Source organism: Dendropsophus ebraccatus, chromosome 4, assembly GCF_027789765.1.
Source record: "Dendropsophus ebraccatus isolate aDenEbr1 chromosome 4, aDenEbr1.pat, whole genome shotgun sequence".
Classification (NCBI taxonomy): domain Eukaryota; kingdom Metazoa; phylum Chordata; class Amphibia; order Anura; family Hylidae; genus Dendropsophus; species Dendropsophus ebraccatus.
The window spans coordinates 81,606,729-81,630,201 of NC_091457.1; the positions used below are offsets into that span (position 1 = coordinate 81,606,729).

Sequence of the window (23,473 nt, forward strand, 5' to 3'; positions counted from 1 at the left end):
TTCCTTCCCTACAGCCCAGTACATGCAGCTTCATTGGGCTTCTATACCAGGATAAACTAAAGTCATCATTCACCTCAACGATATGGGAAGGAAGTGCTTGTCCCTAGCTGAGTATTAATCACTGTGCAGTGTGCTCCCTGGGCTCTGCTACATCACACTGTATACATTGTATCTGGGAGCATGTAAATAGTATAGGGAGCTTTGTGACCATCGGGAAAGGCAATGCACAGCACGGCCAATACTGATTAAAAGAGGGATTTAATCGAATGTAGAAGGGGGTGAGCGCCAGAGGCGTCTACCTAATGCAAGTCTCACAAACTGGGGCTATGCTGTGATGAAATGCACCTTGTAAAGCCATTGGCTCTGGTCACCAGCCTCTATCCAATGCTTAACTGATGATGCTGCTGATCTATTTGGGAAGCTGGCTGGCTCTCAACGAGAAGCCTCTTCTCAAAGGCTGTTTCACAGTGCAAATATGCACAGAGCAGCCTGGGTGTATGTTATCTAGAAGATCCAGTTCCTTCTAAAGCTGGCAGAATGGATCGCAGATCTCCAGTCCCCCTGTCCCTGCTGCTGTCCCAGGTAAGTGCTCAGCTCCCTTCACTGCTTCCTAGGCTGGACTGCTGGAGAAAATGTCTTTTACTTGCTTTCCTGCTTCCCATTGCCTGCATGTGTGTGTGGAAACAGGGCAGGTGAGGATAGCAAGCACAGGCAAGCAAGAAGTTTCTGGGTGATGGAAGTGGGGTGCTGGTTTTTGGGGTCCCAGCTGTCATTGCTGGATACCCCCCCCCCCAGTCCTTTGATCTCTGCATAAAGTTGATGTGATGTGGGGGTCGTTTGTGAGGTCAGGCAGCACCCCACCCTCCAGGCTGGATCCCTTTTTGGAGCTGGCATGGCCGGCATATATTGCAGTGGAATCCCCCAGAGTGGGGGGCACAGGCTGGTGTAGCTTTCAAGTTGGCAGCATGGAATTTGAAGGGGCATTTGCTCACCCCCCCCCCTTTATGGACCTCAGAGTTAACATGCAGTATGGTTATTGAATGCCTGGACTCCTGAGCCTGTGGATTGAAGGATATCATTCCTACAGAAGTTTGCACTGGGAAGAATATCAGCATCCTTCTCCTGGAGACATTAGCATACATTATATCCGGCAATGGTGTCCGATTTGTGTCCCCCTAGTTGTTAGCAGGGCTTGGTGTGTATGCGGAGAATACTCCATAGCCCCCTTACTGCAGCAGGGAGAGAGCCCCCCATTCTCCAGCACAACAGCTGAGCCGCCTCCATTCTAGGCATGGCACGGCTGCTGCTGCTGTCACTCACTGCACAAGAGATCTTCTCCTCTTCTCCTTCCAACATCCACAGCTCCCACGGCTTCCGATTGCCGTGGAATAAAACACACTTGTCATCTAAGCCTTTGTGCTGCAGAACTCCTCTGTTTTTAGGGGATTGCAGAGATCCCAGCACCTCTTCTTTCCCCCCCAAACCATCATGCAAATTGTATTGCTAAGCAACACTGCTGAATCTCTGCTCACTTTACTTCAAGGGAAGTTTGTAGCCTGAAAATGTGTATAATAGATTGCAAGCTCCTGTGCCCATTGTAATGATTGTACCCTACAGAGGTCTGCAGGCTCATGTGCCCATTGTAAGGAAGGTGCCCAGTGTAATGATTGTACCCTACAGAGGTCTGCAGGCTCATGTGCCCTGGATAATGATTGGGATGTAATATAGATTGCAAGCTCCTGTGCCCATTGTAAGGAAGGTGCCCAGTGTAATGATTGTACCCCACAGAGGTCTGCAGGCTCATGTGCCCATTGTAAGGAAGGTGCCCAGTGTAATGATTGTACCCCACAGAGGTCTGCAGGCTCATGTGCCCATTGTAAGGAAGGTGCCCAGTGTAATGATTGTACCCCACAGAGGTCTGCAGGCTCATGTGCCCATTGTAAGGAAGGTGCCCAGTGTAATGATTGTACCCTACAGAGGTCTGCAGACTCCTGTGCCCTGGATAATAATTGGGATGTAATATAGATTGCAAGCTCCTGTGCCCATTGTAAGGAAGGTGCCCAGTGTAATGATTGTACCCCACAGAGGTCTGCAGGCTCATGTGCCCATTGTAAGGAAGGTGCCCAGTGTAATGATTGTACCCCACAGAGGTCTGTAGGCTCCTGTGCCCTGGATAATGATTGGGATGTATTATAGATTGCAAGCTCCTGTGCCCATTGTAAGGAAGGTGCCCAGTGTAATGATTGTACCCCACAGAGGTCTGCAGGCTCCTGTGCCCTGGATAATGATTGTGATGTAATAAAGAGTGCAAGCTCTAGTGCCCATTGTAAGGAATGTGCCCCATGTGATAATTGTACCCTACAGAGGTCTGCAGACTCCTGTGCCCTGGATAATGATTGGGATGTAATATAGATTGCAAGCTCCTGTGCCCATTGTAATGAAGGTGCCCAGTGTAATGATTGTACCCCACAGAGGTCTGCAGGCTCATGTGCCCATTGTAAGGAAGGTGCCCAGTGTAATGATTGTACCCCACAGAGGTCTGCAGGCTCATGTGCCCTGGATAATGATTGGGATGTAATATAGATTGCAAGCTCCTGTGCCCATTGTAAGGAATGTGCCCAGTGTAATGATTGTACCCCACAGAGGTCTGCAGGCTCATGTGCCCATTGTAAGGAAGGTGCCCAGTGTAATGATTGTACCCCACAGAGGTCTGCAGGCTCATGTGCCCATTGTAAGGAAGGTGCCCAGTGTAATGATTGTACCCTACAGAGGTCTGCAGACTCCTGTGCCCTGGATAATGATTGGGATGTAATATAGATTGCAAGCTCCTGTGCCCATTGTAAGGAAGGTGCCCAGTGTAATGATTGTACCCTACAGAGGTCTGCAGGCTCCTGTGCCCTGGATAATGATTGTGATGTAATATAGAGTCCAAGCTCCTGTGCCCATTGTAAGGAATGTGCCCCATGTGATAATTGTACCCTACAGAGGTCTGCAGGCTCCTGTGCCCTGGATGATGATTGGGATGTAATATAGATTGCAAGCTCCTGTGCCCCTAGTAATGACTATGCCCCATGTGATAATTATATTTTACAGTAAACTGCAAGCTTCTCTGCTAAATGTAAAAGATTGCAAAACAGATTGTAAGTTCTTTTTCTTGATATAGTGACTGTGTCAAAAAATAGATTGTAAGCTCCTAAACCCAGTGTAAGTCTTGTGTTTTACAATAGCCTGGAAGCTCCTGTCTCAGCGTTACCATTATACTGCATTGGAAATAGATAGCAAACCCCTCTGTCTAGTGTAATGCTGTGATCTACAATAGATTGCAAGCTCCTGTGCCAAATAAAAGAACTGCTCTAAAACAGATTATATATTCCTGCACCTAGAGGAGTCACTGCATAGATTGAAAGCTGGTGTATTTATTGTAATGACTTAAGGTTGAAAGACCCTGTGCCTAGTGAAATGACTGTGTTCAACAATAGATTGCAAGCTCCTGTGCCCATTGCAACAGCTGCATTTTACACTAAATCAGAAGCTTCTGTGTCTGGTGTAGTAACTTTATAATATAATAGATTGCAAGCTCCTGTGTCCAGTGTAATGACTTTGTTGTCTAATAGATTGCAAGCTCTGTGCCTAGTATAATGGATGTGTTGTCAAATTGATTTATAGCTCCTTTGTAAAAAGTAACTTTTGTGTTGTAGTACATTACAATGTCTTGCAGCCATTGAAAAGGCACAAGAAAGAATATTTGCACTGAATTGGAGGGTGCATGTTAGGCACCTTTCTATGTGTGTAGGTTCTACAAGCAATTGATATGGATGTGGAAGGGTTAAGTGCAGAGTGCAGCTCAGCACTGGAGATGGCATTGAAAATGAGGGAAGATTTACAGATGAGTGGAATATAAAGCAGTCAGGTATCAGATTATTATTTATTGCTGGAAGCAGTAATGAAAAACATCAGATGAGCAATAAGAAAACCCAAGCAGTGCATACATAGAGTACATGGGAGAGTAGCCTGTGGGCACCCCCAGCTGCTGGGAATCCTAGGTCCAGAAGGGAGGGTGCTGTCACCAGAAGCATCACTATAAGACTCCCACATTATCTGTAGCTTTCTGTAGTACATGGTGTGTTCACCACTAGTCACTAGTGATGAAAGGGTGAAATCACATCATGTAGTGTAGGTGGATACTACATAACAATAGAAGGAGGAAGAGATGTAATGTCAGATAACTTACTTGCCATGGCTCAGTCATATGGGGAATACAATCATAATCATATGACTTGTGGCTCCAAAATTGTCATGTAGTCATATAGTGGGTGTAACAGAGGGAAATGTAATAGCAGCATTACTGTATGCTGATTCCTAAGAGCTTTTATCCGTATGCAGGTAGTTGTGCCTTTTAGCGTCCCCTGTTATATACAGTACTACAAAAACAGTGGCCACTTGGGGCCACAATACCCCTTGCTGGCCTAGCTCTGTATTTAAATACATTGGCCAAGGGTCTAGTTGCAGCAGCCCCACCTCCCCCACCTCCCCCAGCACCCAGCCTTGCCAGTCCCCTTCACAGCTACACCCCGCTCCTAGTTTTATGAGATGTTGTGTTATATCTTTTTTACATGTTAGTGGGTACAAGTAATCATAGGGGGTCCCTAGTACATTTTCGGCTATATGTAAATGGTAAAATAATACCCAGTATTACAGAGTATTCATTAACATCAGTGCAGAAGGGTTAAAGTATAGTCAGTGAAGTGGGACATTTAAAAGGGTTTTCTAGTTTTAGAGAAACATGGCTGCTCTCTTCATAGACATCATCACACTTGAGTACAGGTTGTGCTTGGTATTACACCTCAGCACCACTCACTTCAATGGAGCCAAGCTGCAATAGCAGACACAACCCATGGAAAGGTGTGGTGCTGTTTGTGGAAGAAATCCAGGACAATCTTTGTAACCACAACGCTCTAAGAGGGTCAAGACTTTTAGGCTGGGGCTTAGAGGATGTCTATGTCTGAGATCTGTCCTAAAATTCCATGCCATATGCAGCTCTTAATATATTTATATACTGTCAGTATACTCTATGGGGTTACATTGTCCATGTGTCAACTCTTTAACCTCAGATACTGCAGCAGGTTTACCTACACTCCTGTGCAAAATATAATAGACATAACATTGCAGTATCAAGCTAACTCACTTGGCTTGGATACAAGATATTTGTTTAGATGAAGTTCTAGTCTGAGGGTTCTGGCGTCTTTAGGATTATTTCTTCTGTAATCACAGATCTGTGTAATATATGTTCTTTACAGTTCTGAGCTATGGAAGAGTGGCATACACAGTGATGTCATGTAAGCAAATAAATGTTTGACCTTTTTACAACAATATAATGAAATAAGAATGCCCAATGTCCAATAATTACCAATTGTATTCATCTCCAACGATGAATAGTCACACAGGATGGTTACTTGTATTGAAAGACAACAAGTTTCACTATATGGCTATTTTCCCATCACATTTTACCTTACACTCAGATTATACATAGGTAACCTGTTAGAAAAGTTTCCCACCAACCCCATAGCCCAGATTTATCATAGTGTGCAAAAAAGGAAGTGGTGTAAACTGCCCATAGCAAGCGATCATAGCCCAGCTTCCAGTTCTGGTATGACGAGAGCTGAGCTGTCATATAGATGGTTTATACCAAGACTTTGATAAATCTGGGCTTAGAGTTTAATGGCGCAGGATTCATTAGTTGCGTCTGTAAGACTATTGAGTCCTGCAAAAGAAAAGGGATTGAATGTAGCCTCTAGCTGTCCATGTCAGGCCATTAAACTGTATGGGCCCATCAGGCATGTGCTGCAATATGCACCAGCATTGAGTTAAAGATTAATGGCTGACAACTATTGCCACACTTGCAGCCTAAATCGTGCCCCAGTCTCTAGATGCCCAGAACAAAGCTCTGTCTTTCCAATTCATTGACATTTCTAGTTCAGTCACTTCTGCCATCTATAGACAAGGGCCTACACTGGCTAATAATGGATGGAGCATTGGTCATGCAAGCACTTCTGGAAACATTACTTATATATATGTACATCATGAAGACTTGGTTTACTTGGCTCCACTTCCCTCTCTAGCTCCCACTGCACATTGGATTTGGGGTCTTTACATGTAGACACCAGGTATAACCAACAATGGGTTTCATGCTTAGTAATCCAGTGGCTTTTTATACAACTGCTGGGAAATGACTCCCAATAGCATGGCCTGACATCCTACTACACTTGGAAGTATTTTGCTTCATTGAAGACACAGATGTTAGCGCAGGACAAGGGTGCGTCGGTTCATCTGCCCACAGTTATAGTAATGTGCTGGGAACACAATTTTGTGAAGGTGATTGCTGGAAATAAAATCCTTTGCATCAGAAAATCCAGTATGCATCACTTCACCAGTAAGACAGTGTGGTTTTAACTCTGTATAACTTACAATTTGTGATTACATTTACAAAGTTATATAAGATTGGTGCACGGATTAACAATAATGCTTTACAGGGCTTGTGTCTTGGGAAGGGGGGTGGGGGGTTAAAATCAATGCAGAAAATACAAATTCATCCATAGACAGCTGTAGGTGTGTATTATGTAACACATCCATGTTTCCTGGCTCTTCTTGTTGTGATGGCATAGCTCTGCAGTGCTCAGGTGTCCCTCTTTACCGATGCCTTCCACCTCTTATCAATTAAAGGGGTTATCCAGGATTAGAGCACCATCGCTGCCCTAGTTCTATTCAGTTCAAATGACAACAAATGGCGCTGCTGGTGTTTTTGGAACATAGTAGCTATGTTTTTCTAAGTTTTGATTACCCCTTTAAGGACTACTATTATTACTAGATGCCCTATTAGTACTGCAGCTTCATCCCTCTCCGCCCCCATTTTTCCTATACTTTTTTGAGGACTGAGAAATTTTCATGGAGCCTACAGGCAAGGAACTACAGGCTGTTGGGCGACAAGGTAGTTGGCACTTTTCACTATTACAATGTTGTTCAAGGTTTATGTCTTCACATATCTACAGAAGTCAAAACTAGAAAGATATTCTTTCATTTTATAAAACTTCAGCACTTGCTATACTAGTGGGCTGCTATATTATAGATATCATGGCTATACTTTGTAAGGAGGCCAACAATACATTTACTACTGATGATGCTTATGGTCATAACTGAACAGTTTATCATTATGGGCGTAGACCATAGTGTAATTTATGTGTAATTTTCCATGGAAAAAGTGAAATAGTGGAACCAACCGTATTGCTGGAAGCTCAGATGACTACATCCCATGTCTAAAAGCCACAATCATACAACTTGGAAAATGTATCACTGTATAAGCCCTTGAGATCTGCACTATTCATGTTACCAATGCATTAGCCCTCTCTTAAGTAGGAAACTTGACTATTTGCTTCTTTCTCATGTATCTCATTTCTCATAACGGATAGTGATGTATTACTATAACACATTCTATGTTGTTGGGTAGGGTTGGAAGCTGTTAGAGTTGAAACTGAACCAAACATCACTCACCTTGAAAAGTCAGCCACACGTTCAGCGTCTATCAAGAAAATGGTTCTTAACATTGTCAAAGGAGGTTTGCTTTTTCACCGATGTCACTAAAACCTAGCCAAATGTTAAATGGTGGTATCATCATGTCCTTCCACCCATCCAACACAACATAATAGCTTCCTTCTAAAAAAAAAAAAACAGGTAAATTGCAGATCATAGGCCCAAAAACTGTATATAACAGACCCACCACCTATTTAGTTTTCAGCACTATGTCTTCCATCCACAGACCTTCTGCCTCTCCCTATCTCTTGTCTCCACATTGGGTGGGGTTTCAAACTCAGTTCTATTGAAGTAAATGGAGCTTAATTGCAAACCACACCTGAACTGGAGACAAGAGAGGGGGGAAAGTGGACATGTGTTTGTAGCGCTGAATAACCCCTCTAAGTTTTTTTTAGCTGATAAAAAGCCTAGTCTGATTGTTGTGTCTGTTCTCAGAGATATTAGACCACCTACAGTATCTGTTCTTTGCAGCAGGGAGATCCCAGGTAATCTAGTACATTGTAAATTGAAGCGGAGGCTCATGTTAGAATCCTGTCCACATTACTACATGCTAATCTGCTGAAACCTGGCAATATATGAGAAGTTCTATAAGTCTTTGCTGATGATAAGTAATTTACAGGTTGTCAATGAATGTTTGGACTGCCTGTACTTATATATCTTAGATACACATACGTGTATGTGCACTGTGTCAGACTGGAAAAAAAAAAAACACTACTTCCTGCAGGACATACAGCAGCTGGTAAGTACTGGAAGACTTGATTTTCTTTAAATATAAGTAAATTGCAAATATATATATAACTTTCTGATACCAGTTGAATTAAAAGATTTTTTTTGCCCGAGTAGCCCTTTCCTTTTTTTTTACGAAAGAGAGAAATAGATACTGCCACTACTGCATCTGGTACAAAAGCTTTTACATTTTTCAAAACCTTTTTGTGGGATTTCTTACTGTGCAAAAAGTATATGGGGTGCTACCTTCTACTTAGACAATAGTAATCAACATGCAAGAAGCAAAAAGGAAATGTAGAGGGCACTCACCATTAAAAACGTATTTATTTATTCGAAGTCTTCTAAAAACACGCCATTGCAGGACAAGCATACAACAGGACTCAAGTCTTTCTAATCAGCAGGGCAGCGTCATGCCGGTTATAAAGACTTGGCGTCCTGTTGTATGCTCGTCCTGCAATGGCGTGTTTTTAAATACGTTTTTAATGGTGAGTGCCCTCTACATTTCCTTTTTGCTCCTTTCAAATTTTTTATTGCTCCAATATAAGATTTAAAAGAGTACGCTGGGGAAAAAAAGTTTTTAAATCAACTGGTGTCAGCAAATTATACAGATTTCTAAATTACTTCTATTTTAAATACTTGAGCCTTCCAGTACTTTTCAGCTGCAGATTGCCCTGCAGGAAGTGGACTTTTGATTTCCAAACAGTGCCCTTTGCTGCTACTTCTGTTGGTGTCAGGAATTGTCCAGAGCAGCAAATTCCCATAGAAAACCTCTTCTGCTTTGAACAGTTCCAAGATCAGAAGTAACATGTGAAAATATTACTTTACTGAAAGGGTAGTAGATGCTTGCAACAAACCTTTAGAAGATGTGATTGGTATATCCACAGTAACTGCATGTAAACATGTCTGGGATAAACGTATATCTATCCTAACATAATAACTAGGATGATATTATAAGGGCAGACTAGATGGACCAGGTGGGATTTTTCTGCCAATAACCTTTTATGTTTCTTTAAAACTATTATGGGACCCCAATAATGGACTGCTGATGTCACAATGTCAGCCATATATTTACCATGTCATTTAAAATATTTTTGCAGACAACAATATAAGCAATTTAAAGAAACTCTGTAATAGGTTTTATTAGGCAAAAAAACCCCTCTTTTTGTTCTCTCTTCTTATATTTTTGTTATCAGGCAAAGTTGTCCACAAAGGAGCAAAGTAAAGATGGGTTTGTTGAGTCCATAATAACCTATAGAGGGGGGAAGGGCCGAAAGGGATGAGTGAGCAGGAAGAGGAGACAAACAGCTCTGCACTTTGGAGATTGGGCACATAAAACACTGTATTCACAGGTCAGACTGCTCAGTGCTAGTCTGGGAACTTCGTAAGATTGCAGGATGATGTGCTGTGCAGGGCCGCCTTTTCTCCTCTCCGTGCACACTTATGCCCCTTTAGAGGGAGGCTACAAAACAGCTTTTTGAGTAAAGAAGGAAACACTTTTGCCTAATAAAACCTATTACAGAGTTTCTTGAAAACTTGTACTATTAATACTCATTTATTTATGAAAAGTGACATTTAAATGACAGTTACACTTTAAGGCTGGGTTCACACTATGTATATTTGAGGCTGTATTTGTGAGGCTGTATAGCAACCAAAACCAGGAGTGGATTGAAAACACAGAAAGGCTCTGTTCACATAATGTTGTAATTGAGTGGATGGCCGTCATTTAATGGCAAATATTTGCTGTTATTTTAAAACAACGGCTGTGGTATTGAAATAATGGCCGTTATTTACTGTTATATGGCGGCCATCCACTCAATTTCAACATTGTGTGAACAGATCCTTTCTGTGTTTTCAATCCACTCCTGGTTTTGGTTGCTATGAGGACCTGACATGAGGACCAAATACAGCCTCAAATATACATAGTGTGAACCCAGCCTTAGTGGTACAGTCAGCTTGACAGTCCCTCTTTGTGCTCCTCCACACTCAGAATACATCCTGCATTTGATCCTGACTCCGTATCTGGATGTGTTATACCCCTAGTACCTATGGGGTGATATGCATAAAGCCTCAGGGGCAATCAGGTGGATAGCGCTCCACCTATGTTTTTCTATCCAATTCCCTGAGGTATCACAGGAGGTACCTGGGCCTTGTTTTTTTCTGCTTTGTTCCATTTTATAAAGTGTCCACTTATAATATATATTTCTATATATCTCTGCAAATGCTTGCAAAAAGCCATGAATATTATAGGGATGACATAATGTCCAAAATGTTTATGTATACCTTTGAAGGTGGTAATTGCCATCTTCCCTAGTTCTTTAGTTAATGTAATCCTATATTATAAATAAGTTAGGAAATGTGATTGTTTTCTTTGGGGATCATCTTTATATGTTTTGTTAGAAAAGTATCAGATAAACGTTTCACCATCATCTTCTTGGCTGCTCTAGATCACTTTCATGCAATCCTCTGTACCCCACTTATCTTTAACTCACTGTTTTTGGTTGCTATGAGGACCTGACATGAGGACCAAATACAGCCTGAAATATACATAGTGTGAACCCAGCCCCCAGGTGGGAAAAGCTACTTACCCTGCTACCTGTATTGTGCATAAGCACGTTCAGCCCCAGGTATTAGTGGACATTTGTGATGTTTTACCTAAATTGCTTGGACTCTTCCAAGTCCAGAGGCCTGTGTTGGTCATGAGTAAAAGGGGGCATTGTGTGTCCAACTAGATGTCAGACTCTGTATACTCCTTCCAGCTGAGGTTTCCATGTGTTATCTACAGTGCTGAGCTGATTAATGTTAACTAAACACAAAGGGGTTACAGCTTTGTATATTGCTCTGGATTATGCTATATAGAGAATGGATGTTGTACAGATTTACCTATTGCCGATTAAAAATATCCATAATTACTAAAATAGACCTCAGATACATGAAGTACACTGCTAACACAACAATTGTCACCTTACGGTCATTTACACCACTGCGGTGCTAATGTGAGAGCTAGTATTTCTCCTGCTGTAAGACGTCGGTGCCCGCCAAGCATAGGCTTTATTCCATCCATCTTCCACAAAAGCTTTTACAGCATTTGGTGACTGTTTGTCCTGAGTAAAAGGTATATAATAAATTATGCAATTTCCTTATTTGAATATTTCACAGATCACTTGTCCCCTACAGCAGAAAACTGTACGCCTCACATGTCAATGCGAGATATCGCTCTATTATTTAATATCACCTGTACGGAAAATACATCTTGGTGGTTACTTATTCAGGCTCAGTGCTGCCATTATATCCAGTGCGCAGGAATATTTCATTAGTTGCTGTGGGTTTACCCCCTCTTCATGTATTTTATATGGTATTTTGCGTTTACTTATCATAAAGATAATCCTGCCATGAAGCTGTTGGTAATGAGACAGGCCAGAGACAGGTCAGGGTATACAGTACTGTGCAAACATGAGGGAAAATGCTGCAAAGTAAAAATGTTTTAAAAAATAAAAGTGTTAATGGTTTATTTTTATAATTTCACAAACATGCAAAATAAATGAATAAAAGAGAAATCTAAATGGGACAAAGAATCACCTACAGTGATGGCCACAACAAACCTTCGACCCACTGAGTGTGTAAACAAAACACATAGCCAGCTACACACAGATTGACTTTAGCGATAGCCCCTAAGTAATATAGCAACCTGACATCCAAGCCTCATGCCTACTTCTCTCTCTATATACTGTATAGGCCAACAGCAACTCCTTCTGACACCTCAAAAACCTGTCTATGTACTCACTATAGCCCAACCTTTCAATACCTTCCCAATACTCCTTCCACTCAATATGGCTGCATTGCCATGCACATTATTCTGACAACACCATACCTGTCTAAGGCTTATGCCGTTACCAACATCTTCAATCCAAAAAACACCCACCTGTTGCCACCCACCCCAATCCACAATAGCAGCTCAGCCAGACATCACAACCCACCATCTAGTTCTTGCAGCAAAACAGGTAAGCACATATACAGTGCATCATAGCCACATACATGTGTGCAAAGGTACACCAAAGCATTACTGAGCACATGCAAATTGTCCATTTAACGTTACAGTCAACTAGATAGAAAGGGATATAGTAAAAGAGAATACCCAGTTCATTGCCGTTACAAATATATGTATCTCATAATGTAATAAAATGACTCTATTACTCCGGCTTTATTGAGCTCATTAATTCCATTATGGGAGACGCATTTATGGGCAGATGAAAAGAATCTCTGTAAATATTTAAGTAGAACCAAAAGATAAAAGACAAAATATGGTGGCGCTGGATTTCAGAGAGGTTCGGATACATGATGACTCAGTGTCTCCTCATTCCCATTCAATGTCCTCACCCAAAATTCCTCCCTTTGTGCTGGTGCTATCGCCTGGGCTGTGGATACGAGATGGGGCTTTCTGTACTGATGTCTTGCTGAATCTCTGCACAGTTTGCACTCAATAAGCCCTTGTGCCTTCTTCTCGAAAGTCATCCACCCTTTTCTGGGTTAAATAACCTTCACATACAAGATCTCCATGTCAACTACAAAGAAATCAAGTGTTTCTCCTCATGTCAGCTTGTGAATTCCTACTTCCTTGCTTTAGATGTACACCAGGTTACACAGCAAAGCTGCAAAAGACTGAGCCGAAGGCTACATTTCTCAGAAAAGCCAGGTCTTTCTTTCCGTTATCCTTCCATGAAAAGACCGTCTGCATAGAGATGAGCGGAGGCAGCTCTTCTGATATTAGCTATTAAATGCTCTCTGTTACCTGGAGATATGGAGCCTATGTCATCTCAATAGGGTAATACAAGGGTGTGCAAACCTTAAGGGTTAAAGGGGTTTTTAATTGAGATTATTTAGAGTATATTGATAGAATGGACTATTAATGCAGCACTGATTATGCAGCGAACCGGGGTACTCGAAAGAGTATGAGTGGAATGAGTAGAGGATGATGGTGGTAGTAGTCTCTCCTGAGTGTGGCGCTGAGCTCCTCAGTGAGGGGATGCACCGAGGGCTGCAGAGTGAGGGTGTGCGATACCTGCAGGATAGCTGGATCTTGTCACAGTCACAGGTGGGCACGAGGGCTTCTGCAGGTACAGGGGGACCCTCTGGCGCTTCCCTGAGTTCTCTCTCTCTTCTGTGGGCTACTGCAGAGGTTCCTGGAGGGGGGCTGCACCAGTGTGTAAGGTGGTCAATGGTGTGGACATGTGGTGCCCCCCGGGCCAACCCCAAATACTGCTATCCGCTACAATGGCCCTTGATGGTGGTGTGGTGCAGATAACCAGGACAACAGGGAGACAAGGAGGGAGGAAGTGCAACAGTAACTCCTTTACTGATGGACTTGCAGTTGTTTTACAGTCTTTTGGCATACAGCAGTTGATACTGGCGGCTTTGACTGGGTTACTGTGCTTGTGGAGAGTCTGGTGGTGTGTGGAGAGATGATCTGCCTCAGATCCTGGTCTGTCAGTACGTGTGGGACGGTGATGGGCAATGTGATCCTTTGGACCTCTTCCCCAATGGTGCTTGCTTCTGTCTTTCCCTGCCTGTCAGCTAGGGAGCTTACTGCTTTAGTTACTGGGCCGGGCCTTAGGCCACAACTCTCGGGTCCCAGAGGTATCCAGGGGTCCTAGTAAATCTTACCCCCCGAATTCAGGAAGATGGGTGCAGAGGCCTACGTTAACTCTGCTCCCTTTTACAGCCAAGTCCGTCCACTTGGGGTGTCGGTCTTTAGGATTCCCACTGACTGTATATGTGCTGGCCCTTTCCTGAGGGGGCACCTGACAAACTGTCTCTCAAATTCTCTCTTTTCCTCTCACCTCCAGCTGTTTTCTTAGGCTGCTCTGTTCTTGTTCCCCTTAGCAGCTTTGCTCTGTGGTGATGGTCTCTCATGAGGTGATGTTGTTCCCTCAGCAGCTAGTCACTTGTCTCAGCTATGCACTGCAACTGCCATCCTTATATAGGGGGCCTATTTGCATACCCCGCCCACTTGCTAGCACTTTCTAGGCTCACAACACTACCTAGAGCAGTTCCCACTAAGGACAGTAGGTGTCGCTGTTTTGTGTGGTGTGCAGTGAAAAGCATGTAATCCGTTTTCTGCCTGCCAGTTACACTGGTACAGAGAAATACACATAACAGTTGAACATAAGACATGTTACCTCCTAGGATACACAATAATACACTTGTGGACAGGTGCCAACCTCAGCCCAGCTACAGGATTTACTCTCTGGTATACTACAATCACACATACATGTGTGCAAATGACTCCACTATGGGGGCACACCTACTATCAGCTCTAACAAACTTAGGTACTCATATGTAATCTAGTGAGATGTTCCATTACTTCACTGAAATTAATAGTTCACATAAACAACAGATTCTTCTCCATGGCGTATGCCAGGCATATCCTCAGCTCGCCTGATGGGTGTGTTGGGCACGGCAAGATGGGGAGGAAGCATGGCTTTATTAAGGACTGGTGTACAAATAGAACAGTCTTGATAAATGCCCAGCACTATGCATAGTGGTACTTAAAGGGCAATGTAACCTTAGGGAAAGCAGGGTCTTTGTAAGTTGTTGAAGAACCTATACACTGTGTTTAAATAATACCACCATTCAGTGCTGCAATAATACTACAGTATACACTGTTGCCAAATAGCATGTCAGATTTTACAGTAATATATAAAAATACAGTGTCCAGATAATATATCATACTGTACGCTATACTGTACTCATATAATACTGACATACTGTATTTAACCCCCCCTAATGCCAGCACACTGTCTTTTGATGGTGGGCGGTGCGGGTCCACGATCTGTAGTTTTTGGAGGCATTTTGATACTGGGGAAATTGTCTGCAGTTAGTCCTGGGAACTGATAAAGTCCCCCGGGGCTGTCTGTTCAGTCAGCCCACTAGTAACACATAGTGAGTGAAGCCTTAACAACAGCCTTTGTCAAAGTGACATAGTAAATGATGTATTAGCATACAGGAATATGCTAACACATTGTTAGTATAAAATGTTACATAGTAATCTTTTAATAGTATAAAGAAGAAATATAAAAAAGTGATTTAATATAAAAAATGTGTAGCATTTACATATTAAAGGGCACCTGTCACCTGCGAAACCATTACCAAACCACCAACAGGGTCACAAAGGTCTTAATAAAAGAATACTAGTAATAACTTCCTTTCAGCTGCCTGTGCCCATTACTGTTATATTCTACATTGAAGTTTACATTGATGTGTCAAAGAGGTGTGGCCTGTTTTACACTTCAGTGTACTGCAGACCCAGGGCCACACCTCTATTTACCTTGAGTCCTACCATGTGTTTGGAACATTATCAGCCGAGCTGGAAGAGCACAATCGGGGAAGTATACAGATGGACCAGTTAGCAGGATCAGTACACTGCTTTATTATTTTATAGCCCTAAGAGGATATAGTTTGTTTTATAATTACACCCCTTTAATATACACAAATACTATCATGATACTGCACCCTCAGTCCTGATCACTGGAACAGGGAAAAAACTACTGTTGCATGCTATATGACAAATTGGGAAAGGGCCCGAAGAGGTTGTGTGGCATTACTTGGTCACTATACAGTACACTTTGGTTCGATGTATGGTGGAGGTAGCTATTTAGAGGAAAACTCTGGCCGAATCTAAAAAGTCCTGGGTGGGTAAGGGGTAGGGGTAACATAATAAAGAAGCTATACTTACCCACCCCGTGCCCTCGCATTGTAGTGTCACCAGCTCTCTATCAACCTCCAGGCTTTAGTTTCAGCTTCCTGCATTGTTAAAGGGGTTGTCCGGCGATAAAAAATTATTCACAGAATAACACACATTACAAAGTTATACAACTTTGTAATGTATGTTATGTCTGTGAATGGCCCCCTTCCCCGTGTCCCACCACCCCCACCCGTGTACCCGGAAGTGTGGTGCGCTATACATTACCTGTCACATGCCGACCACGGTCTCCGATCCTCAGCAGTGACGTCTTCTTCGGGAGGCCAGCGGATATTCCCGAGTGCCGGCCGCCCTCTGCAGCGTCATCCGAAGCTCAGCCGCGATTGGCTGAGCATAACTGTGCTCAGCCAATCGCGGCTGAGCAGCTGATGACGTGGCCGCGTCATCAGCCGCTCAGCCGCGATTGGCTAAGCACAGTTATGCTCAGCCAATCGCGGCTGAGCTTCGGATGACGCTGCAGAGGGCGGCCGGCACTCGGGAAGATCCGCTGGCCTCCCGAAGAAGACGTCACTGCTGACGATCGGAGACCGTGGACGACACGAGATGCGGTGAGTATAATGCACCACACTTCCGGGTCTAGCGTGGGTGGGGGGAAACACGGGGAAGGGGGCCATTCACAGACATAACATACATTACAAAGTTGTATAACTTTGTAATGTGTGTTATTCTGTGAATAATTTTTATCGCCGGACAACCCCTTTAAGTCTCACCAGGAAGTTCTCACTCAGTCAGTTAGTGACTGAAGCTGTCCTACCCCAGTCACTGAGATGCTGGATGGGCAATTCTGAGGAGGGACTCGACAGCACCAGACCAGGAGCTGTAGGAGGCTGTTAGAGGTCCATGAACGGTGACGGTGTGCTGCACAGGGATGGGTAAGTATCATTTCTTTATTATATTCATAGAACCCCCTGCAAGCCCAGGATTTTTTTTATTTGGCTGGAGTTTGCCTCTGTATAAATGTATTATGTCAGCCTTGTAACAAATAGCTACTCATTTCAAAAATAAATAACAATCTATATAACATGGTTTGTTACTTATTATATATATATATATATATATATATATATATATATATACACACTGTATAATAAGTAATTTTTTTTTCCCCCTGCTTTATGTAATAGATTGGAGGTAAAAATAAAAATGTTGGTTAATGGAGGTCTATGGATGTGTTTACTCTATAGAGCAGCCCTAGCACAAACAGTAAATAGCCACTGCAAACGCATTGTGAAAATAGCATAATAGTCTATCATTTTATTTAGATCCTTCTTACATTTATCAAACCTCCAGAAGAGGGCCTCGTGCACAACGCCAGCATGCAAGGAAAAGAAGATAAAAGTTCAATGTAATACATGGCATCAATGCAGAAGCTTTGAATGAAATCACAGGCAGTTTTGGATATTAAAAAGGAAGGATGACGCAGCCAGTATTCTGCTTGATCTCACTATTTATGCTCAGCTATCATTTTTTATGCATGTCAGAGTTTGTTTGATTTGGTTATTTGATGTCGACAAAATGCAAACCCGGTAGCATTGCCAGCTCTGCTAAATGTGGAAGAAAAATGTCTTTCAGTCATTAGTGTTGGACTGTTCATGAGATGGGACTAAAAATAATAAAGATAACTGCAATATTCCCTAGTGTCGTGTAATATGGGCCTTGATGCAGTAGAGCTAAATGTGTTAATAAAGTTGTGTACAATGTAAGGCCATGTTCACACTATTACTGCGGCCGTTATGTGAACTGGCTGGGTCACAGGACGCCGGTGTTACTGAAGATCATCCAGGCCGGGACTGCAGTTCTGATGTTCACTTCTGCTGAATTCGGATGCGGGTGCACCCATGTGCGCCTGCATCCGAATTCACTGCTGCATGCAATAGAGTGTGCGGCCAAAGCCTCATGCTCCATTGTGTGAACTGACAGGTTCTTTGCGGCTGCTTTACAATGAATAGCGGCCTTAGAAAACTGACATGTCAGTTTTTTACGTGGCTGATAGCGATCCCGGATGGAGCGTATACTATGTGTATACACTCCGTCCGGTATTCCATAGATGGCAGCATAATGTAAATTTTCATATCAATCATGGCCGTTGTTGCAAATCTGAAACAACGGCTGTGATTAATATGACACTTAGTGTGAACATAGCCTAAGGATGCGAATACTGTTGAATAGGAGGACACTGGTTCAGGCCCTAATTTTATGAAAACCTGGCAAATCCCATTCCTGCTTCTACAGTCAAGAGATTGACAGGAAACAACTAGGAAACAACTCCAACATGTGGCTTTTCAGCCATTGCAAAGCTACAACTTCTGGTCTGCCATGACAGATTACAGGGCGTGTTGGGAGATCGGCCTATTGAAGAGGAATGATCTATTTCATCAGTCTATTAATGCCTTATTGATAACAGATCCTAGTATATTTCACAGTATTTTTTTAAGTGTTGTCATGAATGTGCCTGTGCTGAAGTCTGTGCGCCCCTCAGCTCGTTCTGTGAGGCTGAGATGGCGCTGATATTCAGTGTTTTGTATGTCTTGTACAGTAACCTGAACCCTGTCTAAATACTGGCCTATTTCTAGCATCATGTTCAGCCCCACCCATTTGCTGTGTGCTCTGGCTATTAAGGAGTCACACTGCTGCCAGTTCTGTCCACAGGTGATTTGGTTTGGAACCAGGAGCCTTGTCCAATAGTTGCTGGGACTGTCTTCTGGTTCCCTATACGTGTTTGGCTGAGTCTCATTTTGGTTCCGGTTAATGAGCTTGTCTCTGCCTGCTTCTCCTTTTCCCTCTGTGTTTATTCAGACCTTTCTGCCTTGTAGCTTCCCCTGACCATATTGCCTGACTTTGACCTTGCTTTTTGGATTGTGTTTTGTACTACACTGCCCAATTGTCGTGACCCGTATGGTCGACTCTTCTTTATTGTTTTTGTTTGTCTTGTCTTGTTATGTGTTCCGCCTAGTCAGCTCAGGGGTTGCCGCCCAGTTGCTCGCTGTCACCTAGGGCAGATTGAGGCAAGTAGGCAGGGACAGTGGGCAGGGTTCAGCTTAGGTTCCACTGTCTGTGTCCGCCATCTTGTCTTTCTGATCGAGTCCCAAGTCCTAACAAGTGTTACTACAATTTCAGAAAACTTCCAAAAAAAAAAAACCTTGACAATTTATCAAAATTGTTCAGCAGTAGAGATCTGGTTGTTGAGACCCCCACCCAATCACTAGAATGAGCTTTGCTTCTCTCCCTATCTCTCCGCTATGTGCAGGAGATGAGCTTCATAGACGTCTATAGAATATATCTCCGGAAATGAGGAGAGACATGGAAAGAGGGCGCTTAGCTGACCACTACTCCTGGCTCATGTTAGTGATTGATGGGGGTATCAGCACCCAGACCCTGAACGATCAAAACCTTTACATGTTCCTAGGAAAAAGTAACACTGTGGAAAACATTAATACAGTCTGGGGTAAATGTACTATTCCAAATGCACCAAAACTCTACCTCATTTAGACACCCCCCCCCCCCCAAAAAAAAAAAAAAAAAAAAAACTGTTGCACCCTTTACTGCACTGTTCACAGATATTTTTTATATATTTTTATATATTTTTGCTAGCAAATGTGATGAAGTGCCAAAGGGGGCATAACTTTATAGAAAGGGATGTGTTTTGGAATGCAACAACACCTGCCAAATAGCAAGTGTAAAGTTAGACAAAAGTTTTGATGATGTGCCAAATTCATCCCACATCATGAGCCAATGTGGTAAATCTGGGGCCTCTTCAAACTGCATGATCTAAATATACACAGTCTACATATTAGACAGGATTTGTAAACCTACTCTACTGTGTTATTCCTAGTCCAATTCTTCAAATCCTTTGCATTGTTTCCATAGTAAAAATGGCCCTCTGCACTGTGTGTATATACTGTATATCTGTCCGCACTGGTGCTTTAAAGCCTCGTATTGTGCACGGTTATCAGACACATCTCACAAACCCTGGGAGAGAACAGACAGCTGTGTGCAATGTGACTGAATATTTATGTACATGCAGATTTGGGCTGTAATTCCTTTAAATGGCCAAACTTGGCATCTCTTGACAAAACTTTCGCACAAGCTGTTCCTTCCTCCCACAATTCCAGATTTTTTGGTGTTATTTACAAACCACTAACTTTTGTTTCTATCTGTGACTAAAATGTTTTATGAATTATGCAGCAAGGCTAAGTTTGCATTTAGTAAGCCTCACTTCTCTTGCTGTGGCTTATTCTATGGTCACTCTAGCAGGGCCAGGCTGGTAAAGATTGTATGTGATGTGGCAGCTCCATACAACTGTTCTGCAATACCAGATACAATATGAGGGCAGATGTAGTGCTGTTACGAGAAGAATATAATTATGGCTTTCTAATGTAATTTTACAACCGTATCTAATGTAATTGTACAACCCCATATACTGACATCAGCATCTTCAGTGTTTTTCCAATGTAAAATTGTGTTCAAAGTTTAAAGGGGTTATCCAGCTCTACAAAAACATGGCCACTTTTCCCCCTACCGTTGTCTCCAGTTCAGGTGTGGTTTGCAATTAAGCTCCATTTACTTCAATGGAACTAAGTTTCAAAACCCCACCCAAACTGGAGACAACAGTAGGGGGAAAGTGGCCATGTTTTTGTAGCGCTGGATAACCCCTTTAACCTGTACACCGACTGTGATATGATTAAAGGGAAACTGACAGCGTGGAAATGAATATATCAGTTCTGCCAGTTTCCAGTTGTCTACTAAGTGAGCATTGTGTAGGTCCCCTTATCATTGTTCTGTGTAAAAAAAAAGAGATCTTTAATTCCCAGGGACAGTGTCACAAAGGAGGGCTTGTGACACTGTCTGCACTCACCCGCACTTTCTCCTTCAGGATGATTGAGAGCCGACTCATATTCAGCCGCGCAGGATTTGAAGGTAGCCGAAGATGAGCAGGCTGTCAATCACTTTTGGAGGAGGCGGAGCAGAGCCATGGGGCAAGAGCGGGGCAAGCACAAGCAGTGTCACAGACCCTCCTCTGTGACACTGTCACCGGGAACTAAGGATCCTTTTTTATTACAATCACATAGAATCACATAACAGTATTAAAGGTACCTACAGTACACAAATATCACTGGAAACGGACAGCACTTATACATACATATCCGTGCAGTCAGTTTCCCTTTACAGTGTCCCTAGAGTCAGCCAAGTTTTGATCAGCAGGGATTTGAATCTTCAGATTCAGCTGGTAGAGGGGCTCAGCTACATTCTTCACCCCCAGCTCACTACCATCTCCGTTTCACTGCAGGAGACAGTCTCTATAGACTTACAATGGAGACCATCTTTTGTAACAAGTAAGAAAAAACAGCGGAACTCTTCTACTGGTTCTATTGAACGATCATGTTCTTAACACCTAGACTCCAACATGTCCAACAGCAGGGTCTTCAAAAAAAAAAAAAAAAAACATGTAAGACCGGCTTTACATGTGTCCAGCAAACCTACTTAGTTGCCATCTGGCGCGGTTGGGACCGATAAGAGAACGATGCTTGCTGCATCTTTCAGTCCAGTGCAACCACACCGTCAGGAAGCTATGCTGGATCGCCAGCATAGCATGGCACCAGATGGGATGCTGGGAGCAGTGGATTCAGCTTATTGCACATGGTATTCCCATCTGGGGTGGCACTGGGTTGTAGGACATGTAAGAACCCAGCGTGAAATTGTCAGTCTGCTGAGTGTATAAATCGAAGTACATTATGTAATGCTGCCTCTCCTACAGATGAAACATCAACTGATGGTAGGAAACAGTAGGTGCCCAAATGGATTCAGCCCATTTAAAGAAAAATCTTTATTTTACAAAATTTACATGAAAATACACTTACCAATGGATACCTCCAGGATTATGGCACCTTAGGCCAGTACTGAGTTAACCTTTCCATATTGGCCAGTCTCCAATAGTTTTATTCATTACAAATGCTTATAAAATGCTACAAATTGCCTTATCACTATAACCTTGGCTCAGTCACTGTGTGAGACTTTAGCTCCTACTTGGTAAACATTACAACTCCAGGCATAGAGAATCAGCTGTAAATTGTGTTACCAGTGACAATATAAAGTACATTGTCTTCGATCAGCATGTCTAATTTCCCACTAGTCCCGGGAGTGCAGCAGGTGGAATCTGTCGCATCCTTATCAAATAACAAACACAAAGGGAAGGAAATCACATTAAAAATACTGAAACGAGAATTTTTCAGAGAATTTATTATGTTCATGTTGACAAACTATGATTCTGCAGACGGGTAATAATCACAATCTATATTGTTATTGTGTCTTCTGGGTCAATTTCATGATTATCTTCCTTTTCGTAAAGTCATAGCTGAACTTTTTATTCTCATCTTCAGCTGTTCCAGGGAAACTTAATAGCCTTTATTTTTTACTTTTCCTGCTCTCCAATTTACTCATAACTTGAATCACCATTTGCTAAAGGAACAGAATATTTCAGAGAAAGGTCAAGCGCCTGACCTCCTAGCAAATAGAAATAAGTGTTGTATGCCAAGCGCACAGTTACACTTCATTTACTATTTATTTTACTGCTGTCGTTGTTGTGGTTATTTACTTTGAATGTTATTCTTTGATTTTATGCCTATATTTTATTTTGTATATATATATATATATATATATATATATATATATATATATATATATTTTTTTTTTTTTTTTTCTATTTACTTTAATTTGCTTGGATTAGATCAAATCTAGCGCATATTCTCTAATTTTACATGTTGGAGTCCTTTTTGTTTCGCTTTTTTGTTTTCCCATTTTGTTTTGCTTTATATTTACAGTACAGGGGCACCTTGGTTTAAGAGTAACTTAGATTGAGAGCGTTTTTCAAGAAGAGATCACAATTTTTCAAAATTGTAACTTGTTTTAAGAGCATTAATTTGGTTTAAGAGCACCATGTACTGTGTGGGAAGGGGGAGTTCCCACATCTGCCCTGCTCATTCCTTCATGTTTCGTGCAGTCTCTGTCAGCAGGGAACATGTGCCTCTGTGTTTCCCATCCTCTCCATTCCTGCTATAATGTTCCTGCACTTGCACTCAGCCATTCACACTGCTGCTATAATGTGCCTGCACTTACACTCAGCTATACACACTGTTGCATAGAAAAGTTTCTATCACTGTCTCTGCACAGCTCTGTGATTCTCCCTTCCTGATTGGTCCATGCTGAACACACAACCCTTACCCATTACTGTCATGTGACCACACAGACCTCTGACAGCAGCCCCGCTTTTTTATTCTAGCCTGTTGTATTATGCTACTGCATTATGGGCATCTGCAGTTCCATCCTGTATCTACAAACTGCTGTTTTTTAAGGTTTATGCATCTACTATACATTATACTCCCCATTCTGATTGCTATTGTGGTGTCCCAC

At 42.5% G+C, this 23,473-nt stretch overlaps 1 protein-coding gene across 1 annotated transcript in view; it reads left to right on the plus strand.

Moving 5' to 3' along the window:
- Positions 1–441: 441 nt before the first annotated feature.
- CDH13 (cadherin 13) overlaps positions 442–23,473 on the plus strand; it is a 579,181-nt gene continuing 556,149 nt past the window's right edge. The window contains exon 1 of the mRNA XM_069966164.1: positions 442–582. Within this exon, the coding sequence (XP_069822265.1) occupies positions 538–582 (45 nt within the window). The 5' untranslated portion in view covers positions 442–537. The remainder of the gene's footprint in view (positions 583–23,473) is intronic.